The sequence below is a fragment of the Cervus canadensis genome, chromosome 26 (genome assembly GCF_019320065.1).
Source record: "Cervus canadensis isolate Bull #8, Minnesota chromosome 26, ASM1932006v1, whole genome shotgun sequence".
NCBI classification, from domain to species: domain Eukaryota; kingdom Metazoa; phylum Chordata; class Mammalia; order Artiodactyla; family Cervidae; genus Cervus; species Cervus canadensis.
The window spans coordinates 931970-958821 of NC_057411.1; the positions used below are offsets into that span (position 1 = coordinate 931970).

Sequence of the window (26852 nt, forward strand, 5' to 3'; positions counted from 1 at the left end):
AGACAAGAATACTGGAGCAAGTAGCCGGTTCCCTTCTCCAGGGGATCTTCCCAACCCAGGGATCGAACCCAGGTCTCCTGCATTGCAGGCCAATTTTTACCACCTCAGCCACCATGGAAGGCCGTGGATGGAAAGTCAGTCTAAAGGAGAGAAAATTCAGAATTAAGAAATATTTTTAAATGTACCTTTAAAAAAATAGGCAGATCCACAATTATATTAGATGATTTCACTCTCTCAGTAATTGATAGAGCAAGCAGTCAGTAAGGATATAGTAAACTTGAACATTTTGAATAAGCTTGTCCTAGTTGATATTTGTAGAATACTACATACTTGAATATGTATATTTTAAGGTAGGAAATAGAAATCAAGAGACTGGTCTAGTTTGTCCCTTCAATAACTTGACGTTGGAGTATGTCACTTATTTGTAGAATAAGAGAACTGGGGTATCTGCTTATCTAAAAAATGGATTGTTTCTAAGATCCCTTTTAATTCTAAAACTCCATGAACTTGATGTACATATTAGACACTAGGATGATTGCATGAAGAAAGCAAATCAGACCATTTTTGCTATTATGAAAATGTATTACTATCATGCTCACCATCAAACTTATGTTCTTGGCCTTTCCTTCTAGCCTTTGTACAAGGTCAAAGAGAGACACTGGCCACTTTGACAACCTGAAACTGGACTCCAGGAATGTCACCAACAGCATGACCTTTGCAACCAAATCCAGCAACCAGAACTTCATCCTTTTCCTCAATAAAATTCAAACAGCCATCATTGGTACAAAGGTTGCGATTTTTTTTTTTCCTGCCATTTCTGATCACTGAACCCTGACACACTTCCTAACGGCAGAATTTGGCTCTGGCTTCAACTCCTACTTTTTCAACCACAATTCCCTAGGCATGACATGCACCTCCAAAAGGGTTGGCTGTCAGAGTTGTGCACAAATGGGCTTTCTTATACTGTTTACTGGGGCTTCCCAGGTGGTGCTAGTGGTAAAGAACTCTCCTGCCAATGCAGGAGCAGTGCAGGGTTGGATCCTTGAGTGGGGAAAATTCCCTGAAGGAGAGCATGGCAACCCACCCCAGTATTCTTGCCTGGAGAATCCCATGGACAGAGGAGCCTGGCAGGCTACAGTCTATAGGATCACAAAGAGTCGGACGTGACTGAAGCAACTTAGCATGCACGTCCTGTTTATCAAGTCATTTCCAGTCCAGTCTGTGGCTACGGAGCTTCCTGGCAATATGAAGGCCAGGATACTTGCCCGTCATCCACAGGCCTGAGCAAGAGAGCGAAGAAGCACAGGAAGGAGCCACAAGTCACTGCAAGCCCAGACCTTAAAAAAATGAAAGAACTTGCACACTTGCAATAATTAGTTGTAATTAGTGTGACTATTGCTTGTGTGTTATTAGGCTTGAAAATTCTGTTTTTCATAAATGGACTAAATGTTTGCTCTCACTATATTATTATATTGCAAATATTATATCATATATAGTATTAATTGACTTAGAACCCACATTTTTCTGTTGTAGTATACGATTTACTTAGCCCAGTTCTGTGGTAAATTACCACTGATTTAATATTGTCAGATTAATTTTGTATGTATATATTCTTAGGCAGAGCATCACTGGGTCATTAGACTTCCTTTTTATTGCTGAAAATGTTCACCTTCTAGGATGAAAGGCGGATATTTTAGGAAGGTGGATACTAAATGAAGGAATGCTTTAAGGAAAAAGTATTGTTTTTAAAATAATTTAAATAGAAAATAAAAGTCTTGTTGCTATAATCTGCTTTGTATTCTCAACTTTTATTTCTTCTTGGAAAGATTGATAGTATATTCATCTAGGCAGCCAGTTTGCAAGACTTCAGATTTCTAAAAACAGGTATTGAGGCCCAAAATGTTGGGATTCCAACTCATTCTCTCTCAGAAGGCTCTGAGGTCCTTATGCAAATTCCTTCTACTCCTCTCCAGCAACCAACTTTGCATACTAGAGACCTCCAGGAGGAACAGTGCCAGGATTCCTTCTGATGCATCCTCTGCCCTCCTCTTAATGCCTCCTGGACAATGCATCTATCTCATAAGTATTAGTTTGGTACAGAAGTAATTGCAGTTTCGGACTGTGAATTTTAAAGCATTATGACTAGGCTCAAACACATCTTTATTAATTAATAAGAACCATTATAATCAACACATTTTTGCCAATGAGAAGTGTTTGTTTATTCTTGTAGTGTAAAAATCCTCGTTTCAGGATTCAACGAACACTTGGAAAACATTCTGCCTGCTGTCGTTATGGAAGGGTTTTCCCTGCAAACGTTGTGGAGATGCTTGAAGAAGTGGTAGTCAGTTGGCGAGAAGTCAGGTGAATATGGAGGATGAGGCAAACTTTCATAGCCTAATTCATTCAACTTTTGATGCATTGGTTGTGTGATGTGTGGTTGGGTATTGCCGTGGAGATGAATTGGGCACTTTCTGTTGACCAATGCTGGCTGTAGGTGCTGTAGTTTTTGGTGCATCTCATCGATTTGCTGAGCATACTTCTCAGATGTAATGGTTTCACCAGGATTCAGAACACTGTAGTGGATAAGACCACAGCAGAGCACCAAACAGTGACCATGACCTTTTTTGGTGCAAGTTTGGCTTTGGGAAGTGCTCTGGAGCTTCTTCTTGGTTCAAAAGCTAAGCTGGTCATTACCGGTTGTTGTATAAAATGCACTTTTCATCACACATCACAATTCAATGGAAAATGATTCATTGTTGTTGCCTAGAATAAGAAGATGACACTTCAAAGTGATGATTTTTTTTGGTTTGTGGTCGGCTCATGAGGCACCCACTTACCGAGCTTTATCAACTTTCCAATTTGCTTCAAATGCTGAATGACTGTAGCAGGGTTGACGTTGAGTTGCTTTCTTTTTTTTGGCAATTTCTTGTGTAGTTGTAAGATGATCAGCCTGGATGATGGCTCTCAATCGGTCTTTGTCAGCTTTCGACAGATGGCCACTACACTCCTCATCTGCAAGTCTCCCGTCTCCTTGACAAAACTTCCTGAACCACTGCGGCACTGTACCTTTATTAGCAGCTCCTGGGCCAAATGTGTTGTTGATGTTGCAAGTTGTCTCCACTTCCTTATGACCCATTTTGAACTCGAATTAAAAAAAAACACTCAAGTTTGCTTTTTGTCTAGTGTCATGTCTATAGTCTAAAATAAATATAAAATAAACCACAAGTAATGTCAGTAGCAAAAAACATAAAGTGAGAAATATGCATTAAAATGATGTATAACGTAACCCATTTATTTAGCATGTATTCCAATATCAAATGGCAAAGTTCAGCAATGTAAACCATGATTACTTATGCACCAACCTAATAAAAGGGGCTAATCAATTGATTCTTACCAGGACAAAAAGGTGCACTTTTGGCTCCTATCACTGGACAGAGGATCTGCTAGAATAACTGAGCACTTTTGCTCAACAGACCTCCTGTTTCTTAGTTTGGCCTTAGCAAGGTCCCCATCATATGGAAGGAGAAGGAAATGGCAACCCACTCCAGTGTTCTTGCCTGGAGAATCCCAGGGACGGAGGAGCCTGGTGGGCTGCCGTCTATGGGGTCGCACAGAGTCGGACACGACTGAAGTGACTTAGCAGCAGCAGCAGCATCATATAGAAAACCCAGTGCACACATGGTTAGTGATGCTATATATGGGGCAGATGTCTTGGCCTCTAGGGACATGTTGTAGGATAACACATCTGTCCTCTTTTGCCACCTTGCTCCAATCTGCTGCTAGGAGATGCTGGTCGTCTGGGAAGGAATTGCTGGTATACAACCCTCACACCATCTTCTTCCTTTTCTTTCTGGGGTGGCTGCAGAAAGTACCTGTCCTATTCTGCAATTAACTACCCAGTAAAAACTCTGCCCAGTGGGGTGAGGCCTGTGGTTTTCTAGGCTTGCCTGTGGCTTACTCCCTCAAATCTTGCACAGGGGACTAATCAAGATGAAACGAATCAGTTCCTTCCCAGGACGATCTAGTAATTATGAAGATATATACATTAGAAACTTGTGAGTCAACCTACACCCCAAACTGGGTGATCCCAACCCTTTCCCACTTAATCTACTAGCATAGGTTATTCCACCTCTGGATGAATCATCTCATAGGACTACTCCCAGCTTAACTGCATACAATGGTGTGGGTGGTGTTGCAAAAGGTTTTTTTAATGCCTGTTAGAATGGGAGAGGATAGGGAGGTGAGGGAAGAGGAGGAGGAGCCAAACTGGAAACATTGCAAGCTGACTCTGGAGCTGAACTGGTTTTCACTAGCCAGGGTGCTGTGGAATGTATCATCACACCTGCCTCATCCTGTTTGTGTAAAGTCAGCAAGCTTCACTTAAGCATGTCCTAAGTGGGAGGTACATTTCACATTCTTTGTCCTTGGCTTCAAGCTCCCTTCATTAGATCATGCCATCATATGTGGTGAAACTTCTGAGTTCACCTGAACGTCCAACACAGCTTCGTTTTTCCTGACTTTGTCTCTTTTCTAGACGTTGCTCCATTTACCTGGATGGCCTTCCCCCAGTTCCTGCCCTTTGTAATCTTCTCCATCCTCCCAAACCCACTTGCCTTGATCATCTTAGCTTTTGCTCTGTGTAAGAAAGACCCATCCTTACTGTTTCTGATTCGGTTTCCTTAGTGAGTCACCAGCAGAATTTGACTTTTTTCTCCAGGTTTCTCTAGTGGGGACGTGAATTGGCTTCTCATAGTTCTGTCATGGCAGGAGTCTAATGTGTAGTGACCTCACAGATACAGAAGCAATCTCTTCTACTTCTCAAAAAAGACACATCTCTAGATAGCTACTTAATTGATTTGTTCATGTATCTTCTTTCAGTTCAGATTATATACTTTTGGAGGGGTATATATTTTGTATCTTCTAAAATACTGTTTCAGTGAAAAGAAAAAAAAAGAGGACTGAGTTTTTCTCTTTCCCTTTCCTGAGAACAAAGAAGATAAAGAGAACAGTGAGCAGGTCTGAACATTCCTAGCTTTTTAAATTTTAACTGCTCTTAACTCTGCATGTCTGTAGCTAGGTTTGCTTTTCTGCCTCCTAACTGTACAGGTGCTACAATTGACATTTTTTCCTTTGACTCTATGCTAAATACATCCCCTATCTTGTGTTTACCCTTGCAACACCCTCCCTTGTAGTTACATATCAGAAAAAAAAAAAAAAGGCCAAAGAGCCACCACCAAACTGCCAGACTCAATTACCGGGTTACTGACGCCAGTTTATGACAGTCTTTGAAATAATGCAAGAGGAAAAAAATCAAGATCCTATCACCTTGTTCCTCATCACTGACTCCTGACTGTGAGCCCTTGGCTTATGTAAGTCCCTAGAATCCTCATGGAGCAGGGAGCACAGTTCTTGAGGCATAAGCCTTGTGTTCTCTCTGCCAGCTGAGAATCAAAGCCATCTTTCTATTTCCTCCAAACTCTGTCTTTGTATTTTTTTGATTCAGCTTTGGTGGATAGAGAAGGCCAAGAGTTTGGCCAGCAACAATACTTATTTAACAACTCATGTTCAATTAATTGCAGAAGAGAAGGAACTAATTCCACCTGGATCCTGTAAGACATAAAGAAGTCTACCATGAGCCTGCAAAGCTTTATCCTAAAACTTTGTATGCATTTTACAGCACTGTCTGTGGCTTACCCCTGTTTGTTTTAACATGAAAATGTTATGAATTGCTTACACTAGGTAAACTTATGGGTATCCCAGGTGGTGCTAGTGGTAAAGAACCCACTTGCCAATGCAGGAGACATTAGAGATGTGGGTTTGATCCCTGGCTTGGGAAGATCCCCTGGAGGAGGAAACAGCAATCCACTCCAGTATTCTTGGCTGAAGAATCCTATGGACAGAGGAGCCTGGTGGGCTACAGTCCATGGGGTCGCAAAGAGTCAGACACAACTGATGAGACTTAGCATGCACAGAGGTAAACTTAATGCTTTGGAAAGATGTGCAATATTAAATTTCTGAGTCTCTATATCCTCTTATGGGCTTCCCAGGTGGCTCAGTGGTAAAGAATCTGCCTGTCAATGCAGGAGATGCAGGAAACTCAGGTTTGATCCCTGGGTCAGGAAGATCCCCTGGAGAAGCGAATGGCAACCCACTCCGGTTTTCTTGCCTGGAAAATTCCATGGACTAAAGAGCCTGGTCAGCTACAGTCCACAAGGTTGCAAATAATCAGACACGACTGAGTGACTGAGCACTGGGCACATATCCTCTGATAAACTGCTGCTCACCCTTGTTGTATATTCCAGTTAAGAAAGCATGGCAGAATGGAGAAATATACCATGTTCATGATTGGAAGTATCAATACATTGAAAATGAGTATACTACCCAAAGCAATCTATAGATTCAATGTAATCCCTATCAAGCTACCAGCAGTATTTTTCAGAGAACTAGAACAAATAATTTCACAATTTGTATGGAAATACAAAAAAAACCTTGACTAGCCAAAGCAATCTTGAGAAAGAAGACTGGAACAGGAGGAATCAACCTGCCTGACTTCAGTCTCTACTACAAAGCCACAGTCATCAAGACAGTATGATACTAGCACAAAGACAGAAACATAGATTAACAGAACAAAATAGAAAGCCCAGAGATAAATCCACACACCTATGGACATCTTATCTTTGATAAAGGAGGCAAGAATATACAATGGAGAAAAGACAACCTCTTTAACAAGTGGTGCTGGGAAAACTGGTCAACCACTTGTAAAAGAATGAAACTAGAACACTTTCTAACACCATACAAAAAAAATAAACTCAAAATGGATCATAGATCTAAATGTAAGACCAGAAACTATAAAACTCCTAAAGGAGAACATAGGCAAAACACTCTCTGACATAAATCATAGCAGGATCCTCTATGACCCACCTCCCAGAGTAATGGAAATAAAAGCAAAAATAAACAAATGGGACCTAATTAAACTTAAAAGCTTTTGCACAACAAAGGAAACTATAAGCAAGGTGAAAAGACAGCCTTCAAAGTGGGAGAAAATAATAGCAAATGAAGCAACTGACAAAGAATTAATCTCAAAATTATACAAGCAACTCCTGCAGCTCAATTCCAGAAAAATAAGTGATCCAATCAAAAACTGGGCCAAATAACTAAACAGACATTTCTCCAAAGAAGACATACAGATGGCTAACAAACACATGAAAAGATGCTCAACATCACTCATTATCAGAGAAATGCAAATCAAAACACAATGAGGTACCATCTCATGCAGGTCAGAATGGCTGCTATCAAAAAGTCTACAAACAATAAATGCTGAAGAGGGTGTGGAGAAAAGGGAACCCTCTTACACTGTTGGTGGGAATGCAAACTAGTACAGCCACTATGGAGAACAGTGTGGAGATTCCTTAAAAAACTGGAAATAGAACTGCCATACGGCCCAGCAATCCCACTGCTGGCCATACACACTGAGGAAACCAGAATTGAAAGAGACACGTGTACTCCATTGCTCATCACAGCACTGTTTACAATAGCCAGGACATAGAAACTATCTAGATGTCCATCAGAAGATGAATGGATAAGAAAGCTATGGTACATATACACAATGGAATATTATTCAGCTATTAAAAAGAATGCATTTGAATCAGTTCTAATGAGGTGGATGAAGCTGGAGCCTATTATACAGAGTGAAGTAACTCAGAAAGAAAAACACCAATATAGTATATTAACCCAAATATATGGAATTTAGAAAGATGGTAACGATGACCCTATATGCGAGACAGCAAAAGAGACACAGATGTAAAGAACAGACTTTTGGACCCTGTGGGAGAAGGCGAGGATGGGATGATTTGAGAGAATAGCACTGAAACATGTATATGTGAAATAGATCACCAGTCCAGGTTCAATGCATGAGACAGAGTGCTCAGGGCTGGTGCACTGGGATGACTCCGAGGGATGGGATGGGGAAGGAGGGTGATGATGGGGAACACGTGTATACCCATGGCTGATTCATGTGAATGTATGGCAAAAACTACCATAATATTGTAAAGTAATTAGCCTCCAATTAAAATAAATTTAAAAAAAATAATAAAATGAGAAATCACAATGCACAGAACTAAATTTAAAAAAAAAGAAAAGAAAGCATGGCAGGGACTTCCCCGGTGGTCCAGTGGTTGACTCTGTTATGCCAATGCATGGGGCATGGGTTCGGATCCCTGGTCAGGGAACTAAGATGCCATGTGCCACACAGAGTGGCAAACAAAAACAAAAAAACACCCTGCACACACACAATGTAGACTAGCACAATAAAACAGAAACACTAAAATATACATAATTTAAAAAAAGAAAAAACATGGTGAATTAAAGTTAAATGTTTACAGGATGAATAAATGAATGGAAAATCTGATATTGAAACCTATTTAGGCAACTTCTTGCAGAAGTTTATATATTGGCAAATATATAAACAGCCTTCCAAGGGAGTCAACTCACCAACAAGAGTCTGGTCTGTATTTCTTTCAAGTCTGGCCAGCTAGCGCACAGATGTGATCACTTCTTACTATAACTAGCTTCATTTCACAGGTGGGAAAGTGGAGGCTTAGGCAGGTAAATGGGCTTCCCAGGTGGCTCAGTGACAAAGAATCCACCTGTCACTGCAGGAGACACAATTTCCATCCCTGGGTAGGGAACACCCCCTGGAGGAAGAAATGGCAATCCACTCCATTAATCTTGCCTGGGAAATTCCATGGACAGAAGAGCCTGGTGGGCTACAGTCTATGGAGTCTCAAAGAGTCAGATTCAAGGGAGCATGCACACACGAGGCAGGTTAACAAGCCCCACAGTAGCTGGAGCTGTAAGGAAGCAGACCATACTACCAGGGCTCCCAGGCTCCCCAGGAGACTCAGGCCGCTGGGCCAGCTCCCTTCTGTGGAACTCCAGCACCAATTCAGGACTTCACATATACTTTTCATGCTGGGTTGAGATTATTGGAGCACTTCAGACTCCACCCCGGGTCAAGAGCTCCTCCTTGCTGGGACTATGTCTTATTCACCTGTCTCTGTGCACTCAGCCTGCCACACAGAGGGTTCCCAGGAAGTATGAAAATGAATAAGTAAAAATGTATAAATCTAAGAAACTGATGAATGATTCTTCATTTTACAAGCCTATCTTTTTAGAAAAGTTTTTATTGGATTATCGTTGCTTTACAAATGTGTTACTTTCCACTGTACAGCAAAGTGAATAACTTATACCTGGACATGTAACCCCTCCTTTTTGGATTTCCTTCCCATTTAGATCACCACAGAGCGCTGAGTAGAGTTCCCCGTGCTGTAGAGCAGGTTCTCATTACTTATCTATTTTATAGTCGTGTATATACATCAATCCCAATCTCCCAATTCTTCCCACCTCCCCCTTCCCCCTTTAGTTTCCGGAGGTTTGTTCTCTACATCCGTGTCTCTATTTCTGCTTTGCAAATAAGTTCATCTGTATTATTTTTCTACACTCCACACATATTAGCAATATTATACGATATTTGTTTTTCTCTTACTTCATTCTGTATGACTGGATAGCCTCTAGGTCTATCCACGTCTCTACAAATGTCCAGGCCTGTCTTCTATAAGCCCTTTTGTGTTTAACTTGTGCCAAGATTATAAGTCTAAATGAAAAAGAATCTAATGCTTATATGAGAACGTGAACTCAGTGTTTCTCAAGATTTTCTTACTGTTTTCACTGTATTGAAAATGTTCACTCAAGCAGATCTTCTTGACTTTGGATTGATCTCCTTTTACCTCTTTGGGAAACCCCTGTGACCCAGGACACAGTGATTGTTTCTGTCTCAGAACAGGCACTTCCTATTCTGCTACTGCAGGAACACAACTTGCCTGTCTTCTGTGGTGGTGGTTTAGTCACTAAGTCGTGTTCTACTCCTGCGACCCCATGGACTGTAGCCCGCCAGACTCCTCTGTCCAGGCAAGAATATTGGAGTGGGTTATTTCTTTCTCCAGGGAATCTTCCCAACCCAGAAACTGAACCTGGGTCTCTTGCACTGCAGGTGGATTCTTTACCGAGAAGCCCTATGACATAGATCATCTTGGTCACCACTCTCACAGGACCCCAAGTTAAATCAACTTCAGGTAGATACAGGGAGAATCCCTTCTTAACTATGTTATAGGTACAAATGGTAATTCTACAACTTAAAATAGTTTTTAAAAGCAGCTTTATTGAGATATAGTTCACATGCTATGAAATTCACCTATTTACCCCATTCAATGGCTTTTGGTATGCTCAGAGTTGTCTGAAGTTGTCATCACCACCTTCCACTTTGGAACTTCTCCATCACCACATAAAGAACTTCTACTCTTTGGCCGTCACTTTCCAACCTCTCCCAGGGCTGGGGGTGAGGAACTGGTCATGTGTATGAGGAGAAAGCTCTGTGGCAACACAGGCATCTATTTTGCTTGGCTATGAATCAGTCAAGATCATTGTTTTCAAGTGACAGAAATATGAATCAAACTGGCTTGGACAAAAGGGAGCATTTATTTGGTTTTTTAATGTTGATTTTTTTAATTAAAAATTTATATTGAACTATAGTTGATTTGCAATATTGTGTTAGTTTCAAGTGTGCAGCAAAGCGATTTAGTTATACATATTTTTGACTTAAATGTATAACATGAGAGTTGCAAGTTAAGTTTTATTTGGGGCAAAATTAGGATTGCAGCCTGGGCGATGGCACCTCGGAGAGCTCTGAGAGACTGCTTCAAAGAAGTGAGGGGGAAAAGGTCAATATATATGATTTTTGGTGGAGGAATACATGCAATCTAGCACATATATTTCCTTAAGGTTTCTACTAGTCTTGTGACGCTCTGCTAGTCACGAGGAGCAGTCATCACCATGAAGGATTTCAGTGCTTTTCTAGATATGAGAAGATACAAGAACTGAACTCATATAATCAGCTCCTGAAAATATCTAAGTATCTGAAGACCTGAGACCTGTCCTGCCAATTTTTCCCTGAGCACAGAGTACCTCATTTCTGCTCTCCGCCCTGAATTCCTTTCAGGGGGTATTGAAGGTCGGCAGCTTCAGCAGCACATGGCTTAATCCTTGTAGAGGTAGATAGGTAGATGGCAAGTGCCAATTTATAATTCACAATACACATATATCTATTCTATTTCAGATTCTTTTCCCATATAGGTTATCTTAGAGTACTGAAGAGCGTTTCCTGTGCTATACAGTAGGTCCCTGTTGATCATCTATTTTATATATAGCGGTATGTATATGTTAATCTCAGTCTCTTAAGGGAGCATTTGTTGACCAACAGGATCCATGAAGTTTGAAGCGAGCCATGGGAAGGGCAAACAGGCAGCTGGGTCTCAGAAACAGAAGAGGGGTTTGAATACTGCCAAGACTCTTCTTTCTCCTTTGCCCTTCTTTTCATCTTTTTTTCTCAATGAAACCATTTTCCTCCATGTGGCAGGAAAGAGCAGCATCTCCGTTTCTTCATGTCACATGCTCTCTACCACCAAGAAACGTAAAAATAACTTGGAAGCCTAAAGCCAACAACATAGGAAAATTCCCCTGGTCAAACTTCAAAAATTATTGATTTGTGAGGTGAGTTTTCTTCTGGGGGTAGAACGACAATTCATCTATATGACAGAAAAGGTGGTTGATGACAGCTGACATCTGGTTATAAATTAAAGATAGAAAGTGATACAAATTAAGAAGCATATTTACATCATACCATGTGCTTAAAATCCATTAATAGTCACGATGCAGATATAGGGGTACCACAAAAATCTGTTGTAGATACCATGAAAGTAAGCATAAAATAAGGATAGAATGTTAACACAATCACATGACAAAGTCCTCATCAATGGGATATAAGTGGAAGCAGTGTGTGCAACTTTTAGGAAGTGTCCTTCAAGGGTGTCCTTTTTCCTTCCCCTTTCTTATTTTTTTTTTTTTAATTTATTTTGTAATTAGAGGAAAATTGCTTTGCAATGTTGTGTTGGTTTCTGTCATACAACAATGTGCATCAACCATAATAAGACGTACATTCCCTCCCTCCTTAACCTCCCTCCCCTCACCCTCTTTCCCCTTTCTTATTCTTGACAGTTTGAATGAGGATGCAAAGCCTGGCACTGAAGGAGTTATCTTGAATGGTGAAGTGGATTCTGTCTGTAGAGGATAGTGAGCAACAAGATTGAAATGGCCTGGGTTCCCAAAGACTGTGGGGCCATTGTAACAGCCTAGGATAACTTTATTAAAAATTTATTTAGTTATTTATTTATGGCTGTGCTGAGTCTTCGCCACTGTGAAGGTTTTTCTCTAGCTCTGGAAAGTTTGAGCTACTGCCTAGTTGTGTTGCATGAACTTCTCATTCCGGTGGCTTCTCTTGTGGAGTACAGGCTCTACGGCTCACGGGCCCACTAGTTGGGATTCCTGGGCTCTGGAGCACAGGATCAATAGTTGTGTCAGTTGGACTTAGTTGCTCTGCAGCATGTGGGATCTTCCTGGCCCAGGGATCGAACCCATGTCTCCTGCACTGGCAGGCAGATTCTTTACCACCATGGAAATCCAGCCCAGGGTTACACATGTCAACATTATTAAGAGAAAGACAAAACCTGAATCTTGTTCAAGCCACTGTTATTTTAGAATTTCTGTCATACTTGTTCAAAGCTTGGGATAAAGATTGAAAAAAAAATGTTTCCTATTCTAATAATTTCTCAATCTCAATGGATTGTACTGACAAGGTAAGACAATAAAATTTGCAGGTAAATCCTCAAAAAAGGAAAAATAACCAACTTTCTGGTGGCTCAGTGATAAAGAATCTGCCTGTAATGCAAGGGACCCTGGTTCATTCCTCAGTTGGGAAGATATCCTGGAGGAGGAAATGGCAACCCACTCCAGTATTCTTGCCTGGGAAATCCTATGGACAGAGGAGCCTGGCAGGCTACAGTCCACGGGGTTGCAAAGAGTCGGACATGATTTAGAGACTAAACAACAGCAATGTACTCTTTTTTAGGAAATCACGGGAGTAAACCAGTTAAGAGGAAGACACAGTCCTGGCAATGGAGAATCCAACACAGGAGACAGGTGAAAGTATTTCTCAAGTGGGACTCGAGGGAAGCTCCAGGACAACAGGCATGCAGCCAACCTGGGAAGCAGCCTGTTCAGATTAGAGAATGAGCAGATTCTTCTCAATTATAGAGTCTTCTCCATTTTAGGTCATTGTAAAATATTGACTATAGTTCCCTGTGCCATACAGTTGGACCTTGTTGTTTATTCTGTATGTAATAGTTTATATCTGCTAATCCAAAACTCCCAATCCATCCCGTCCCCCTTCCCCTCCCTGTTTGGCAACACAAGTCTGTTCTTCATGTCTGTGAGTCTGTTTGTTTCATAGATAGGTTCATTTGTGTTGTATTTTATAAGTAATATCATATATGTTTGTCTTTCTCTATCTATTTACTTCACTTATATTACAAGTCCATCCATGTTTCTGCAGATGGCATTATTTCTTTTGTTCTTATGGCTGAGTAGTATTCCATTGTATATATCAATACATACCACATTTTCTTTATCCATTCATCTGTCAGTGGACATTTAGGTTGCTTCATGTCTTGGCTATTGTAACTGGTGCTGCTCTGAACATGGGGGTGCATGTAACCTTTCAAATCAGAGTTTTCTCAAGATGTATGCCCAGGAGTGGGATTGCAGAATCATACTGTAACTCTATTTTCAGTTTTTTAAGCACCTCCCATACTGTTCTCACAGAGGCTGCACCAACTTACATTCCTGCCAGTAGTCTAGGAGGGTTCCCTTTCTCCCCACCCTCTCCAGCCTCTATTGTTATAGACTTTTCGATGATGACCATTCTGACTGGTGTGAGGTCCCCTCTTAACAGTTGTATTACGCTCCTCACTTTGCCAGTTCAAAAGAGCGTGGCATTTCACCTGTAAGCTGAGTTTAAAATCTGAAAAAGGACTCTGGGAGTTGAGCAGATAGGCTCCCTGCCTGTACTGACCCGCCTAGGTGTTATTTACTAAACAAATATTCATTCAAGGCAGCATAACAATTTCTAGAGGAGAAATTATTTTGAGCACAACACTCATATTTTGTAACTTGAATATTCCTCTTTCTCTCTTTCCTGTGCTCAGAGGGGCATAGGATGACTGCTGAAAGGTATTCCCTTTATTATTATTTTTTAATTTATTTTAATTGGAGGCTAATTACTTTACAATATTGTGGTGGTTTTTGCCATACATTCACATGAATCAGCCATGGGTGTACACGTGTTCCCCATCCTGAACCCCCCTCCCACCTCCCTCCCCAACCCCATCCCTCAGGGTCATCCCAGTGCACCAGCCCCGAGCACCCTGTCTCATGCATCGAACCTGGACTGACGATCTGTTTCACATGTGATAATATACACATTTCAATGCTATTCTCTCAAATCATTCCACCCTCGCCTTCTCCCACAGAGCTCAAAAGTCTGTTGTTTACATCTGTAAGGTATTCCCTTTAATTTGTATACCCTTTAGCCTCTGGGGAAAGCACTGGGTGGGATGTCTTGGTCAGGGCAGTGCTAGTTCAGTAATGAATAAGCCCCAACACAGCTATGGCTCAGTCACACAGAGCAGCCTGAGACGCGCGCCCCCATCAAAGGGCTGGCTTTCCTCTTGGCAGTGATTCAAGGACGTAGGCTCCCTTCTTCTGGTGGCTCAGCCTTTCCCGCAGGCCTCCTTATCACAAGCAGAAAGGGAGAGACAGGAGAAATAACACTTTCTGCTGGGAGCTGCCGGGACGAGAAAGGAACCTGCAAGGCAGCTCGTCCCTTTGAGGTTGTCCTAGTTACGGGACGAGAAAGGAACCTGCAAGGCAGCTCTTCCCCTCGAGGTTGCCCCAGGGGCCCGGTATGTCCCTTTCTTCCTTCTGTCTTACTGTTGTTGGGCTTTCTATTAATTTTTGGAAATTATAATATATAGTAATAAGGCCTCGCTGGAAAAGTCCAAGCCTTTTTGGAAATGCTTAAGATTGCTCTGGCTCAGGACACGACCATAAACATCAAGTCATAAAAGAAAAGGCCATAGGTATAGTTTGGCTGCTTGCTTAAAAGATTATAATGTTCTAGAATAGAAAAGAGTAGAGGTGTTTAGATTTAGAAGTAGATATACTGCTTTAGTTTACTTTCTCCTTGGTTGAAAGGGTTTTCACTATTGCTATTTCCTTGCTGCTACTTGTTCATTGTTTCCCTTTCTTTAAACCACATGGGATATTGTGGGTATTTTTGTAAAGTTAGAAAATGGGGTATATAAGATTTTAATAGAAGATTTATATTAACCAGCTTTACTGCCATTATTTTACTATTAATAGAGGTGTTTTGCTGCTTTAGAGGTGTTTTTGCTGTTTAATAGTTAATTGTTGTAAATTGAGATTTTGTGGTTTCAGGTAAAGAAAAATATCAGGTTTTTCTCATGATACTATTTTCAGAAATGTCAAACATGTTACTGTAACCCTTCCCATGTATTGTTTTATTGTCCAAAGAATTTACACTATACCTGAGATTTATGAAACATTGTTTTTGTTAGAGTGAGAATGTTAGGCCATTGAGGCAAGAAGATTATGTACGGGATATTTAAGTATAAACCCTGTAATTGGAAACATTCTAGATGAATGCTTAGGGGAAAAACATGGGGAAAAAAATATTGACGGAAGCATAAACCAATATCTGATGTAACATGTGGTGACTTAAGGGGGAGGTAACATTCATTCTATAAAAACTGAGCTATCCTAAAAATAAAAAAAGAAGCTACCTCTTCTACTCAACGTCTCTGTGTGTGTGTCTGTCTGTCTTCTCTCGCCGACGCCGTTCATCCTGAGGGTTCCTCTGGATTCTGCTGGGGCTGGACCCTGGCAACTTTCTAATCTCCTTGTCTGGCAGTGACACGTATTACTTGGTCACCTTCTGCTGGTGACAACTAGTCACTCAAGACTCCATGAAAATGGCAGGGGAGCTGGGAAACACAGCCCCTGTCTGGCAGCCCCTTTCCAGTAGCAACTCTACTGTGTCACAGGGAGGACCAACAGGGAAGTTTAGTAGATAGCTAACCTTCTCTGCCATAGGGAGATTCCATTCAAGAAAAGACACTTATCTGTGGAGAAAGGCAGGCAAAGCATATTCCTCCATTTCCCCATAGAAAGTCTAAAGTCTGATAATCGCAAGCAAAATCGCAAGCCAGTGCCTTGAGACTTGGCTAAAACAGGGTCGAAACCCACCACCTTCTTAGAGAAGTTCATTACTTTTTCCATTTATCAAAGACAAATAACCTCTCTCTCTCTTTTTTGATATCTATTTTTTCTAATTTTATTTTTTAAATTGAAGTATAGTTGATTTACAAAGTTGTACAAGTTTCAGGCATATACATACATACATACATATATATACATATATGTATGTATATATACAGCACAGTGATTCAGTGATATATATGCATATATCCCTGGTGGTTCAGCTGATAAAGAATCTGCCGGCAATGCAGGGGACCCCGGTTCCATCCCTGAGTCGGGAAGATACCCTGGAGAAGGGATAGGCTACCTATTCCAGTATTCTTGGGCTTCCCTGGTAGCTCAGACAGTAAAGAATCTGCCTGCAATGAGGGAGACCTGGGTTGGATCCCTGGGTTGGGAAGATCCCTGGGTAAGGGACCAGCTACCCACTCCAGTACTCTTGCCTGGAGAATCCCATGGACGGAGGAGCCTGGCGGGCTATGGTCCATGGGGTCCCAAAGAGTCGGACACGACTGAGTGACTTTTCATTTTCACCTATGTATGTATCAATATGTGTATATTCTTTGTGAGATTCTCTTCCCTTATAGGTTATTATAAAACACTGAGTATCCAACAAGGACCTATATGGTAGGTCTATTTTATATCTATTTTATATATAGTAGTATGTGTGTGTTAATCCCAACCTTTTAATAACCTCTCTCTCTTTTGAATAGACTGTATGAAAAAAAAAGGTGTTCATGATTTCTAGGTATTGAGTCTGTCCATTTGAATGTAACCATAAACAAAGCCACTTAAATATCAAAAGAGGAACGTTAAGTAAATTAGACATAACCATGCTATGGAGTATTAACCAGCTGTTAATAGTTATTGTGCACAAGACACTTTATCAACATGAGAAAATATTCATAATGTATTAGGTAAAAAAAAAAAGCAAAGAAACAAAGATAATTAAATAACTACTAATCAAAGGCTAACTAAAATTAAACAACTAACCAAACTATACATATCTTCTTCTTGTTTTTTTTTAAGAAAAGAGAATTGTAACAGACTGCATTATTATCCAAAAACACTTTCCACCTCCTCGAGCAGACTCTGCCCCATTGAGACTGGCTTGGCCAGTGTAGGTGGAGGTGATGTGGTCCTCCCAGGAGACCTGCAGGTAGGCACTGCTCCTAAGCTTGCGTCCCAGATGCACGATGATGGAGCATAGGTGCCGTCAACCCACTGCGGACACACGATTCGAGCGAGAAATAAACACTTGTCAATGTAAAACAGGAACTGAGCTTATCCTAGAGTCAGAGAATAATCTTTTTTTGAAAAAATTAATAAGCATAATTGAGAGCCTGAAGTAACATGGATGGTTTCTCCTTATTTCACCTCTTCAAAGAAAAACACTTCTGTTTTTTGCTAGATCAGAACATCTTTATTATACCATAAAAGTACTATCTGTTAGTAGAGATTCTTGTCTTCTGATAAAAAGAAAAATAGTCTCAACATGTTCTGACTGAACTTGATGTGCTCATGCTGCAAGAAATAGGGGAGGCAGGAGGAAGCAGTGGGCAGTGCCAATAACGGGCTTCATTCATTTCCATGCAGAGTAAGAATGCAAATGGCGATTTGAGGTCCTAGAACAGACTCCGACAGAAATGAAAAGGCCATGGCCTTTGAAATGAAATTTAAACCAGGCAGATTGTAAACACAAAAACTGAGGTAGCAGCAATGAATTTACATATAATGGATGCATTCACAGAGCAGGGCAAACTGGATGATGCTGTTATCAGTTATACAAGTAACTCATATCCTATGTGTGATGAGTAAAAAAATATACAGTAACTGTTTAAATAGCAATGACATTCAATGAAGAACAAGGTAATTAAAAATTCATATGAGCATTCTATTTGACTTATGATATTTGGGAAATAAATTAAAAGCAACTTCATAGTTAACTGACTATAGGGACAATATAATTCAGACTTACAAGGTACAAAGGAAAGGATCTGGAATCATAAAATTTCTTGCTATGTGCCACCAAGGGACAAAATGATAAATCATAATAATTATTATAAATTAAAACATTACCTTTTTGTAAAAAGGGAGGAGGAAAAAACCTCTGATGAGATGGCCCTTTGCATCCTGATTACCTATCTTGTTTCTGCAGTTGGAAAAAAAGTCAGAATGAGAGAAAATCTGATTAAGTGAAGTGAAAGTTGCTCAGTCGTGTCCAACTCTTTGCGACCCCCTTGGAATTCTCCAGGTCAGAATACTGGAGTGGGTAGCCTTTCCCTTCTCCAGGGAATCTTCCCAACTCACGGATTGAACTCAGGTCTCCCACATTGCAGGCAGATTCTTTACCAGCTGAGCCACAAGGGAGGCCCAAGAATACTGGAATGGGTAGCCTATCCCTTCTCCAGCAGATCTTCCTGACTCAGGGATTGAACTGGGATCTACTGCATTATAGGCAGATTCTTTACCAACTGAGCTATGAGGCAACCCCCAGAGAAAACCTAGCAAAGGTAATGATCTCAGGATGGAGAGGTAACTGATGTAATTGCCAAACAAGCTTAGCACAAGGCCCACAGGATATATAAGGTAGGTTTTTACAGCAGAAATGGACGGCTGCTCACCAAAACTTGGTTTCTTTCCTTTCTGGGCTCATAGCTAGACGGCATTTTCCAGACTCCTTTGTAGTTAGCGGTGATCAACCCTATCCCCACCCCCCACCACACCCTACCCCCTCCACGGTGGGGAGCAGGTAAATCTGTTGGAGATTCACCCAAAACTCCAAGACAAGAATAGCAAGACAATTAAGGGAGGAGGCTGGGCCCTGCCCAGACAACATATTTCTCATTCTTGAAGTCAGGAGACCTCCCTGACCCGCACATGTGCAGAAGGCTCCTCGGAGGTCAAAGGGGAATGATGCTAATACAAGGCTACCCATGGGCCTTTGAGGTAGAATCCATCTTGGCTAAGAGATGTGTGCACACACATGGGAGGGTCCTGAGATATACCAGCTATGGACTGTGAATTGGGCAAATTGAAATGACTGGCCTTGGCCTCCCTGGTGTTCCAGTGGTTACGAATCCACCTTACAGCATTTCCCATCTTCCCTTTCGATCCTTACAGTTGGGGGAACAAGGTCATGAGGAAGCAGCGCGCGGTTTGCAGCCGCCATTTCTTCCGCCTTCAGTCTCTGGATCTTTTGTAGAGCTTCCAATAGCGCTATGTTGGGACAGAGCATGCAGAGGTTCACAACCTCTGTGGTTCGTCGGAGCCACTACGAGGAGGGTCCAGGGAAGAATATACCATTTTCAGTGGAAAACAAGTGGACGTTACTAGCTATGATGACTTTGTTCTTTGGGTCTGGATTTGCTGCACCTTTCTTTATAGTAAGACACCAACTGCTTAAAAAGTAATCCATGAGACAGATAGGAAGAGGAACATATTAAGAGGTACAATCTCTTAAAAGGATCAAACCCTTGAACTCAGCATCCTAGATATGTTTGTAAATAAACTTATGGCATAAATCCTTAACGCCTCTTCTCTGAAATATAGACCATGATAATTGAACACGTGCTTACATTTTATTTGGGTAATATTGCATTATTAGTTTCTTAATTAAATATGTATTTGATTAAAAAAAAAAAAAGAATCCACCTTACAATGTAGGGGCATTTGGGGTTCTTCTTATGTCTGGTCTGTCACCTCACTGTATGCCCAGAAATCTACTATGAGAATTTCTCTGCCTCCTGGCCTGGCCCTCAAGCCTTGAACCCCATGCCATCTTTCCTAATCCCCTTAAGAAACATTTATATTTAATGGTCCATTTTCAAGAATAAAGGTTAACTTAAGAATGAGGAACTATTAATAACTAGCTTGAATAATGACATTGCTGCTGTAGCAACCGCAGGAGTTACAAGACTGGAAAGTCTGGGCAAACAACGGGAAGGTGGGATACCTAGGGTTTCGGGCGGGCTCATGCTATTGGTGAATTCAAAACTTAAGAACAGGAATAACTGCATGGGAAAGAGGAAAACAAGATGCTAGTGAGGGGCCAGCTCATAAGGAGGAAGGGAATAAACTTAGGCAACCTCTGGGAAGACTGTCCACCCCATAGTACTCAGCCAATGAGGAACTGGGGGAGGGACTTGCACTAGAGAATAAATTGTTGCTGAAACTGTCCTGGGTGTGCCTGCTCACCAGACACCTGATCTTACAAGACAGTCACTAAAGTCTTGCTTTCGCTGTGTTTTGTGTGTCCAAGTCCATCCTTTGGTTTTGGGCTAGTGAGCATGTTTCTCACATGCCTATCTCCAAGTTTTCCAAGGGTTCCTCTTTGCATCTATTGGCTCCCCTTCACTCCAAGCCTTGGCAGCCTGCACATTGCTACAGACAGCCTATTGGGCTGGCAGCTAACCAGAAGCCCAAATTATAAACTTTGTGGATGCTCAGTCTCAAGAAATACACTCCAGCATAAACTGGAGGGCATAAGCTTTACAGACAAGGGATCTCTCTTCAGGAAAGTCCTGGAAACATATCTGGACTGGTTCAAAAACACTTCTCTGGCTGTACTGGGGCAGGCACCTAGTGCAAGGTCACAAGGAGGGTGTGAGACGTCTGATCAGAAATCAACTGGCGCATAGAGGATGCTTGAAACTCAATCTGGTTCGAAGGGAATTTGGGGGACACCCTAAATCCCTTCAGGTTTCCTGGTCAATGCTTCTAGGATTCCATTTTAGGAGTGCTCTCTTTTTATTGGTTGTAGAGTACTACATGGGAGAATCCCTTTCTAAGCCAGAAGAAACACCTCTGGAGTGTATCCTTAAGAATTGGAAATTCTTTGAAATCAGAGGATTAAAAAGGGAGAAGCTTCAGGTCTACTACAGCAGTGCCTGGTCTTTGTATAATTTGGGGAACAGAGACAAATGATCTGAATATGAGTTTCTAAAGTATAATGCCATTCTGCAACTGGATCTTTAATGCTGCAGAATGGGAAAGTGGAGTGAGATTCCCTATGTTCAGGCCTTTGTGCTCCTTTACCAAAATCCCACCCTATACAACTCTTGTCATTTAAAACCCGGACAACCAGAAGACTCTCCTGACATTTTGGATGTTCCCCTTCTAAGCTCTCCTGTCTCTCAGCAGGGCAACTGAGCTCTCCCTGCTCCTGACAGTATTCCTACCTCTCCCAAGTCACCTACTTCTCCTGGCCCCTCTGACCAACTCCAAACTCCACCTCCCTATGTCCCTCAAACTCCACCTCCCTATGTCTCTCCTTACCCTCTGTTACCTTAAGAAACAGAGACTAGTCCTTCTGGGGTAACACACAGTGGAGCTTCCTATCGCCCAGGACCAGAGAAATTGTATTGTCTTAGGGAAGTGGCAAATGCTGAAGGGACAATCAGAATACTGGTGCCCTTCTCTTTAACCGAGTTAGCCCAGTGCAAACAGGAACTGGGTAGATTTTCTGAAGACCCTAGTAAATTTGTTGAAAGGTTTCATGCCCTCATTCTGGTCTATGATTTAACTTGGAAGGATGTGCAAAGAGTTCTATCTACCTGCTATACTCCTGAGGAAAACAGAAAGTCTGGATAGTAGCTCGGGGCGTGCTGACCAGCTTGCCGGAAATCAACCTGAACATGATGCTGCGAGTGAAGATGCAGTCTCAAATCAGGAACCCTCTTGGAATTATAATTCCCAGAAGCACATGATCCAATTAGAAGGGATGGGAAAGTATATATAAAAAAGTCAGTTAACTAGGAAAAGGGTTAAGGAGTGACCCAGGAAGAAAAGGGAAATCCAGTCCTTCTTCACGGGCGGCTTATGGAGACATTTAGGAAACATACCAGTAAAGAGCCCTCCAGCTCTGAAGGTCAGTCCCCGCTGGGAGCATAGCCAGTCTGCCCCTGATAATAGGAAACTCCTAAAGTTACAATTTGGCTCACAAACGCCCATGCCCCACTCCTGGATGTGGCCTTTGGGTGTTTAATAACAGAGAGCAAGCTCAGGAGAAGAGACAGCCCAGTGTGAGAAGAGACAGGCCAGGGCTCCTGTGTAACTGACAGCCGTTGCTGTCAGCCATACCTGTGACCCCAGGCCAACCCAAGGGGTCTGAGAAAGTCCAGCTATCTGTCTGGAGTTAAGACCAACAAGGAGCAACATTATAAATGCAAGTTAACTGGCCACTGGGCCTGGATTGCCAGAAAGAGCCCCCCAGACCATGCCCAACTTGCAAACAAAGAGTTCATTGGAAGAGAGACTGCCCTCAGTCCTGTAGGAGAAGGCAGCTCCTGCTCCTGAGACAGCCGTGCTGGATGACTGAGGTGGCCCGGGAATTCTGATGGGTCCCCCCCACCTGCCAATGAGAAGTCTATCTCTATCAAGGAGCCTTGGGTAGTCCTTGACGTGACAATTGATTAATTGATATGGGAACCACTTACTCTGCCTTAATTTCTCATGTTGGACCTCTCTCCTCCAAAAGCTGCACTGTGACTGTTGTCAGTGGAAAGCTTTGCACCCATTATTTCACTGGGCCTCTCACTTGCCCAGTGGTTGATTTCACACGTCTTTCTAGCTATACCTCAGTGTCCTACCCCTCTCCTTGGGAGGGACCTCCTGAGCTCCCTTGGTGTCCATTAGGAGGCCATTGAGAAGCCCCTTATTTTGACTCTAAGACAGACCAGCCATAAGAGCAATTCTATTCCCAGCTATAGACTACAGGCAGTAGACTCTTCAGTATGGGACAAAGGACTCCCTGGAAGGGCCATAAATGCCCAACCTCTAAGGATTAGCCTTAGGCCAGAAATTGCCTATACTAACAAGGGACAATATCCTACAAAGTTGGAAGTGAAGAAGGGTTTACAACCCTTCGTGGATAAAATTCTAAACACGGCCTCTTGGTGCCCTGCCAGTCTCTGTGCAACACTCTTATTCTTCCGGTTGTTAAGCCAGAGGGGGATACAGGGTGGTGCAAGACCTGACCACGGTGGTCCCTACACAACCCCTCCTGGCCAATCAAGCATTTTAACCCAAATCCCTGAGGACACCACAAGAGTAAGGGTAAGGACTCTAGTAGTGTCCTCAGGAATTTGGGTTAATATGTTATGATTGGCCAGGAAGGGGATGTAAAGGGACCACTTTATTTTCTTGGGCTCCAAAATCACTGCAGATGGTGACTGCAGCCATGCAATTAAAAGACACTTGCTCCTTGGAAGAAAAACTATGACCAACCTAGACAGCATATTAAAAAGCAGAGACATTACTTTGCCAACAAAGGTCCATCTAGTCAAAGCTATGGTTTTTCCACTAGTCATATATGGATGTGAGAGTGGGACCATAAAGAAAGCTGAATGCTGAAGAATTGATGCTTTTGAAGTGTGGTGTTGGAGGAGACTCTTGGACTGCAAGGAGATCCAACCAGTCAGCCCTAAAGGAAATCAGTCCTGAATCTTCATTGGAAGGACTGACGCTGGAAGCTGAAGATCCAATAACTTTGGCCACCTGATGTGAAGAACTGACAACTTTTTACAGGGAAAGGGCTCCTGGAGACAAAAGAGCTACTTAAGCCTGTGCCCTTTGAGCCACCCATAATCCAGGAGGCAATAAGCCTCTTCCTCTTGCTAGTCTTGTCTCGTGATATGGGACGTACCCAGGAGAAGACTGGCAAATAGATTTCACTCAGATGCTCTCTTTCCAGGGCTTCAACTACTTATTAGTCTTTATAGATACGTTTGGGGGCTTCCTTCGTAGCTAAGTCCGTAAAAAGTCTGCCTGCAATGCAGAAGGCCTGGGTTTGATTCCTGAGTTGGGAAGATCCCCTGGAGAAGGAAGTGGCAACCAACTCCAGTATTCTTGCCTGGAGAATCCCATGGACAGAAGAACCTGGCAGGCTACAGTCTATGGGGTTGCAAGAGTCGGACACGACTGAGTGACTAGGCACAACATACATACCTTTACTAGACAGATAGAGGCCTTACCCACTAGAACAGAGAAGGCAGCTAAAGTGACTAATTCACCGTTAAAGGAAATTATTCCTAGATTCAGATTGCCCCGTCACCTTCAGAGTGACCAATGGACCTTTTTGGTAGCAAAGGTCATGCAACAGCTTTCACAGGTTTTAGGAATTAATATCATCTCGATTCATTCTGAAGACCTCAGTCCTCAGGAAAAGTGGAACAGGAAATCATACTCTAAAGAAAATCTTGGGTAAAAACTCTGTCAGGAAGTGTCAAAGTCAGGGTATGGGCTCCTGCCAATAGCCATCTTAAGGGTCAGGGAAACTCCTAAAGCAACCACTAAGCTAAGCCCTTTTGAAGTGACATACAGAAGGCCATTCCTTACTCTGGATGTGCTAACTGACCCAGAAACTCAGGCTCATCTTAAGTACATTATAAATCTGGGCCAGGTCCAGAAGGCTATACAAGAATATGGCAGCAGAGTGCAGCCTGCTCCAGATGACAGTCCCAGCCACCCTGTTGTAAAATGTGGAGACTGGGTACTTTTAGAGACCTGGAAGAATGAGTACCCTGGCAACCAGCTACTCCCCAAACGGAAGGGTCCTTACCAAGTCTTGCTGAGCACTCTTATAGCAGTCAAACTCCAGAGGGTCACCAGCTGGGTTCATCTGTCCAGGATTGAACCTGTCCCCAGTGATAGGTTACAGGAACCTGAAGAACCACATTCCAGCCACCCCTGTGAATCCACCTCTTCCTCTAAGTCTCTACAGGATCCAGAAGACCAGAACAGCCTGAAAATTCCAGGTGGATGGGTGAGCCACTAGAAGACCTGAAGCTACTATTCAAAAAGAAAATAAACACTTCTTAGACTCTAGGCTTCTCTTGTGGTTCAGCTGGTAAAGAATCTGCCTGCAATGCAGGAGACCTGGGTTCGATCCCTGGGTTGGGAAGATCCCCTGGAGAAGGAAAAGGCTACCCACTCCAGTATTCTGGCCTGGAGAATTCCATACAGTCCATGGGGTCACAAAGAGTCAGCCACGACTGAGCGACTTTCACTTTGTACTAAAAAACCTAAAACAGACTCTAGGCTAAGTACAGGCTAAGTACCCATAGTTACTATCTTCATTTTGCCTCCTGGTACTCCAGTCCACATACAGAGTAATTGATATGCTCTGGTAACTTCAGATAAGTATTGTTTTCTCTGTTCTCACTCTTGCTCTTGGAATTCACTGAACTTCTCTGCCCATGCTGGGTGATTTAAATATGACCCTGACTGGTGCTACTACGAAGCTACTAATTGCCTTAGCTTTTCTATGTGTATTTCCCTTATCTATAGGCTGGACAGAAAACTCTGGTTCACATTGCACAAACTCTTGCTTCCTCTACTAGGTTGACAGAATGCTGGATTTGTTTACCCAGAGCAAAGTTCATCATGGGCCATGGCGACCCCTTTATCCATCCCATAAGGGATTTTAGCCAAATTCCTGATGGAAAATGGTCTTCTACTAGAGACCCAAGTCTCCAAACAGTAATGTACAGGGTCAGAATTGTTCATTTTCCTACTGAAGAAAATCTAATGTCTCTTGCCTAACCCAGCCCTCCCAGAAGGAGACCTGGGACCAACAGGTTCAGAGCTTCCATTTTGGAAATAGAGAAAGATATGCTGACCTTGTACAACCAGATTCCTACCCTTGCTTGAGCCTCTGATTATAATAGTCTTACTGATCTTTAGCCCCTGCTTCTCTAATCTAATTATTTAGTTTGTTTTCTCTAGAGCATCACAGGACAATGATGCTATGCAGGGACTCCAGCCACTCCCCACAGCAGATCCTGCTGAAACCACAACAGAAGTCACACTGGGGCCCATTTAATAAGACAGAGTGAGAGCTCTATGACCCCAACTAGGTGGCGTCTACAAGCCTCTATCTAGCCTGAAGAAGTTACAGAAGACAGACCTTCACTCTTTATTTTCCCAATAAAGTTTTTTTTTGTTTACATCTCTCAGGGGGGATTTGAGACAGGGGGTAGACGGGCACCCCCCAAGGTAAAGTGATTGGAGATTTACCCCCTAAGGACCAAAACTCCAAAATAAGAATAGCAGGACAAGTAAGAGAGGAGACGGCCCTGCTCAGACCATATATTTCTCATTCTTACAGTGAGGAGACCATCCCAACCACACATGTGCAGAAAGGCTGCTTGGAGGTCAAATGGGTGTGATGCTAACTAAGGCCAGGCCACCCATAGGCCTTTGAGATAGAATCCATCTTGGCTAAGACATGCATGTACACATGCATGGGAGGATCCTGAAATACACCAAATATGGACTGTGAACCAGATAAATAATAATCGGCTCAAGGAAACCTTGGAGAAATGCCCCATATAAGTGATTTAAACTGCCATGAGGGTACAACTCACAGACTCTTCCTCTGAGTCTGCCTGTGTGTCTATCCATATATATTGTACTCTTTCCTCCTAATAAATAAAACTTATTTCACTACTTTCCGTCTTCAGGGGAATCATTTCTGCAAAGCTGAAGGGCCAGGGCCCTTGTCACTGACCACTGGTTTAGTGGCTAAAATTTGGTGCTCTTTCCACCGTGACCCAGCCTCAGTCCCT

General features: G+C 42.4%; 1 protein-coding gene, 1 long non-coding RNA gene and 1 pseudogene across 2 annotated transcripts; 1 reads left to right on the plus strand and 2 right to left on the minus strand.

The window, feature by feature from the left end:
• Nucleotides 1–607: 607 nt before the first annotated feature.
• On the minus strand, nt 608–1699 carry LOC122428228 (annotated as a pseudogene).
• Nucleotides 1700–2398: 699 nt separating this feature from the next.
• On the minus strand, nt 2399–8898 carry LOC122428230. Its single transcript, XR_006265668.1, has 2 exons — nt 8491–8898; nt 2399–3142 (listed from the first exon to the last, which is right to left on the minus strand). It is a non-coding gene; the product is annotated as an uncharacterized LOC122428230 (long non-coding RNA).
• A 10557-nt stretch (nt 8899–19455) lies between these two features.
• On the plus strand, nt 19456–19776 carry LOC122428229 (cytochrome c oxidase subunit 7C, mitochondrial-like). Its single transcript, XM_043448097.1, has one exon. The coding sequence runs from the start codon at nt 19506–19508 to the stop codon at nt 19695–19697; it is 192 nt and encodes a 63-aa protein (XP_043304032.1). The 5' UTR covers nt 19456–19505; the 3' UTR covers nt 19698–19776.
• The last annotated feature ends 7076 nt before the right edge of the window (nt 19777–26852 follow it).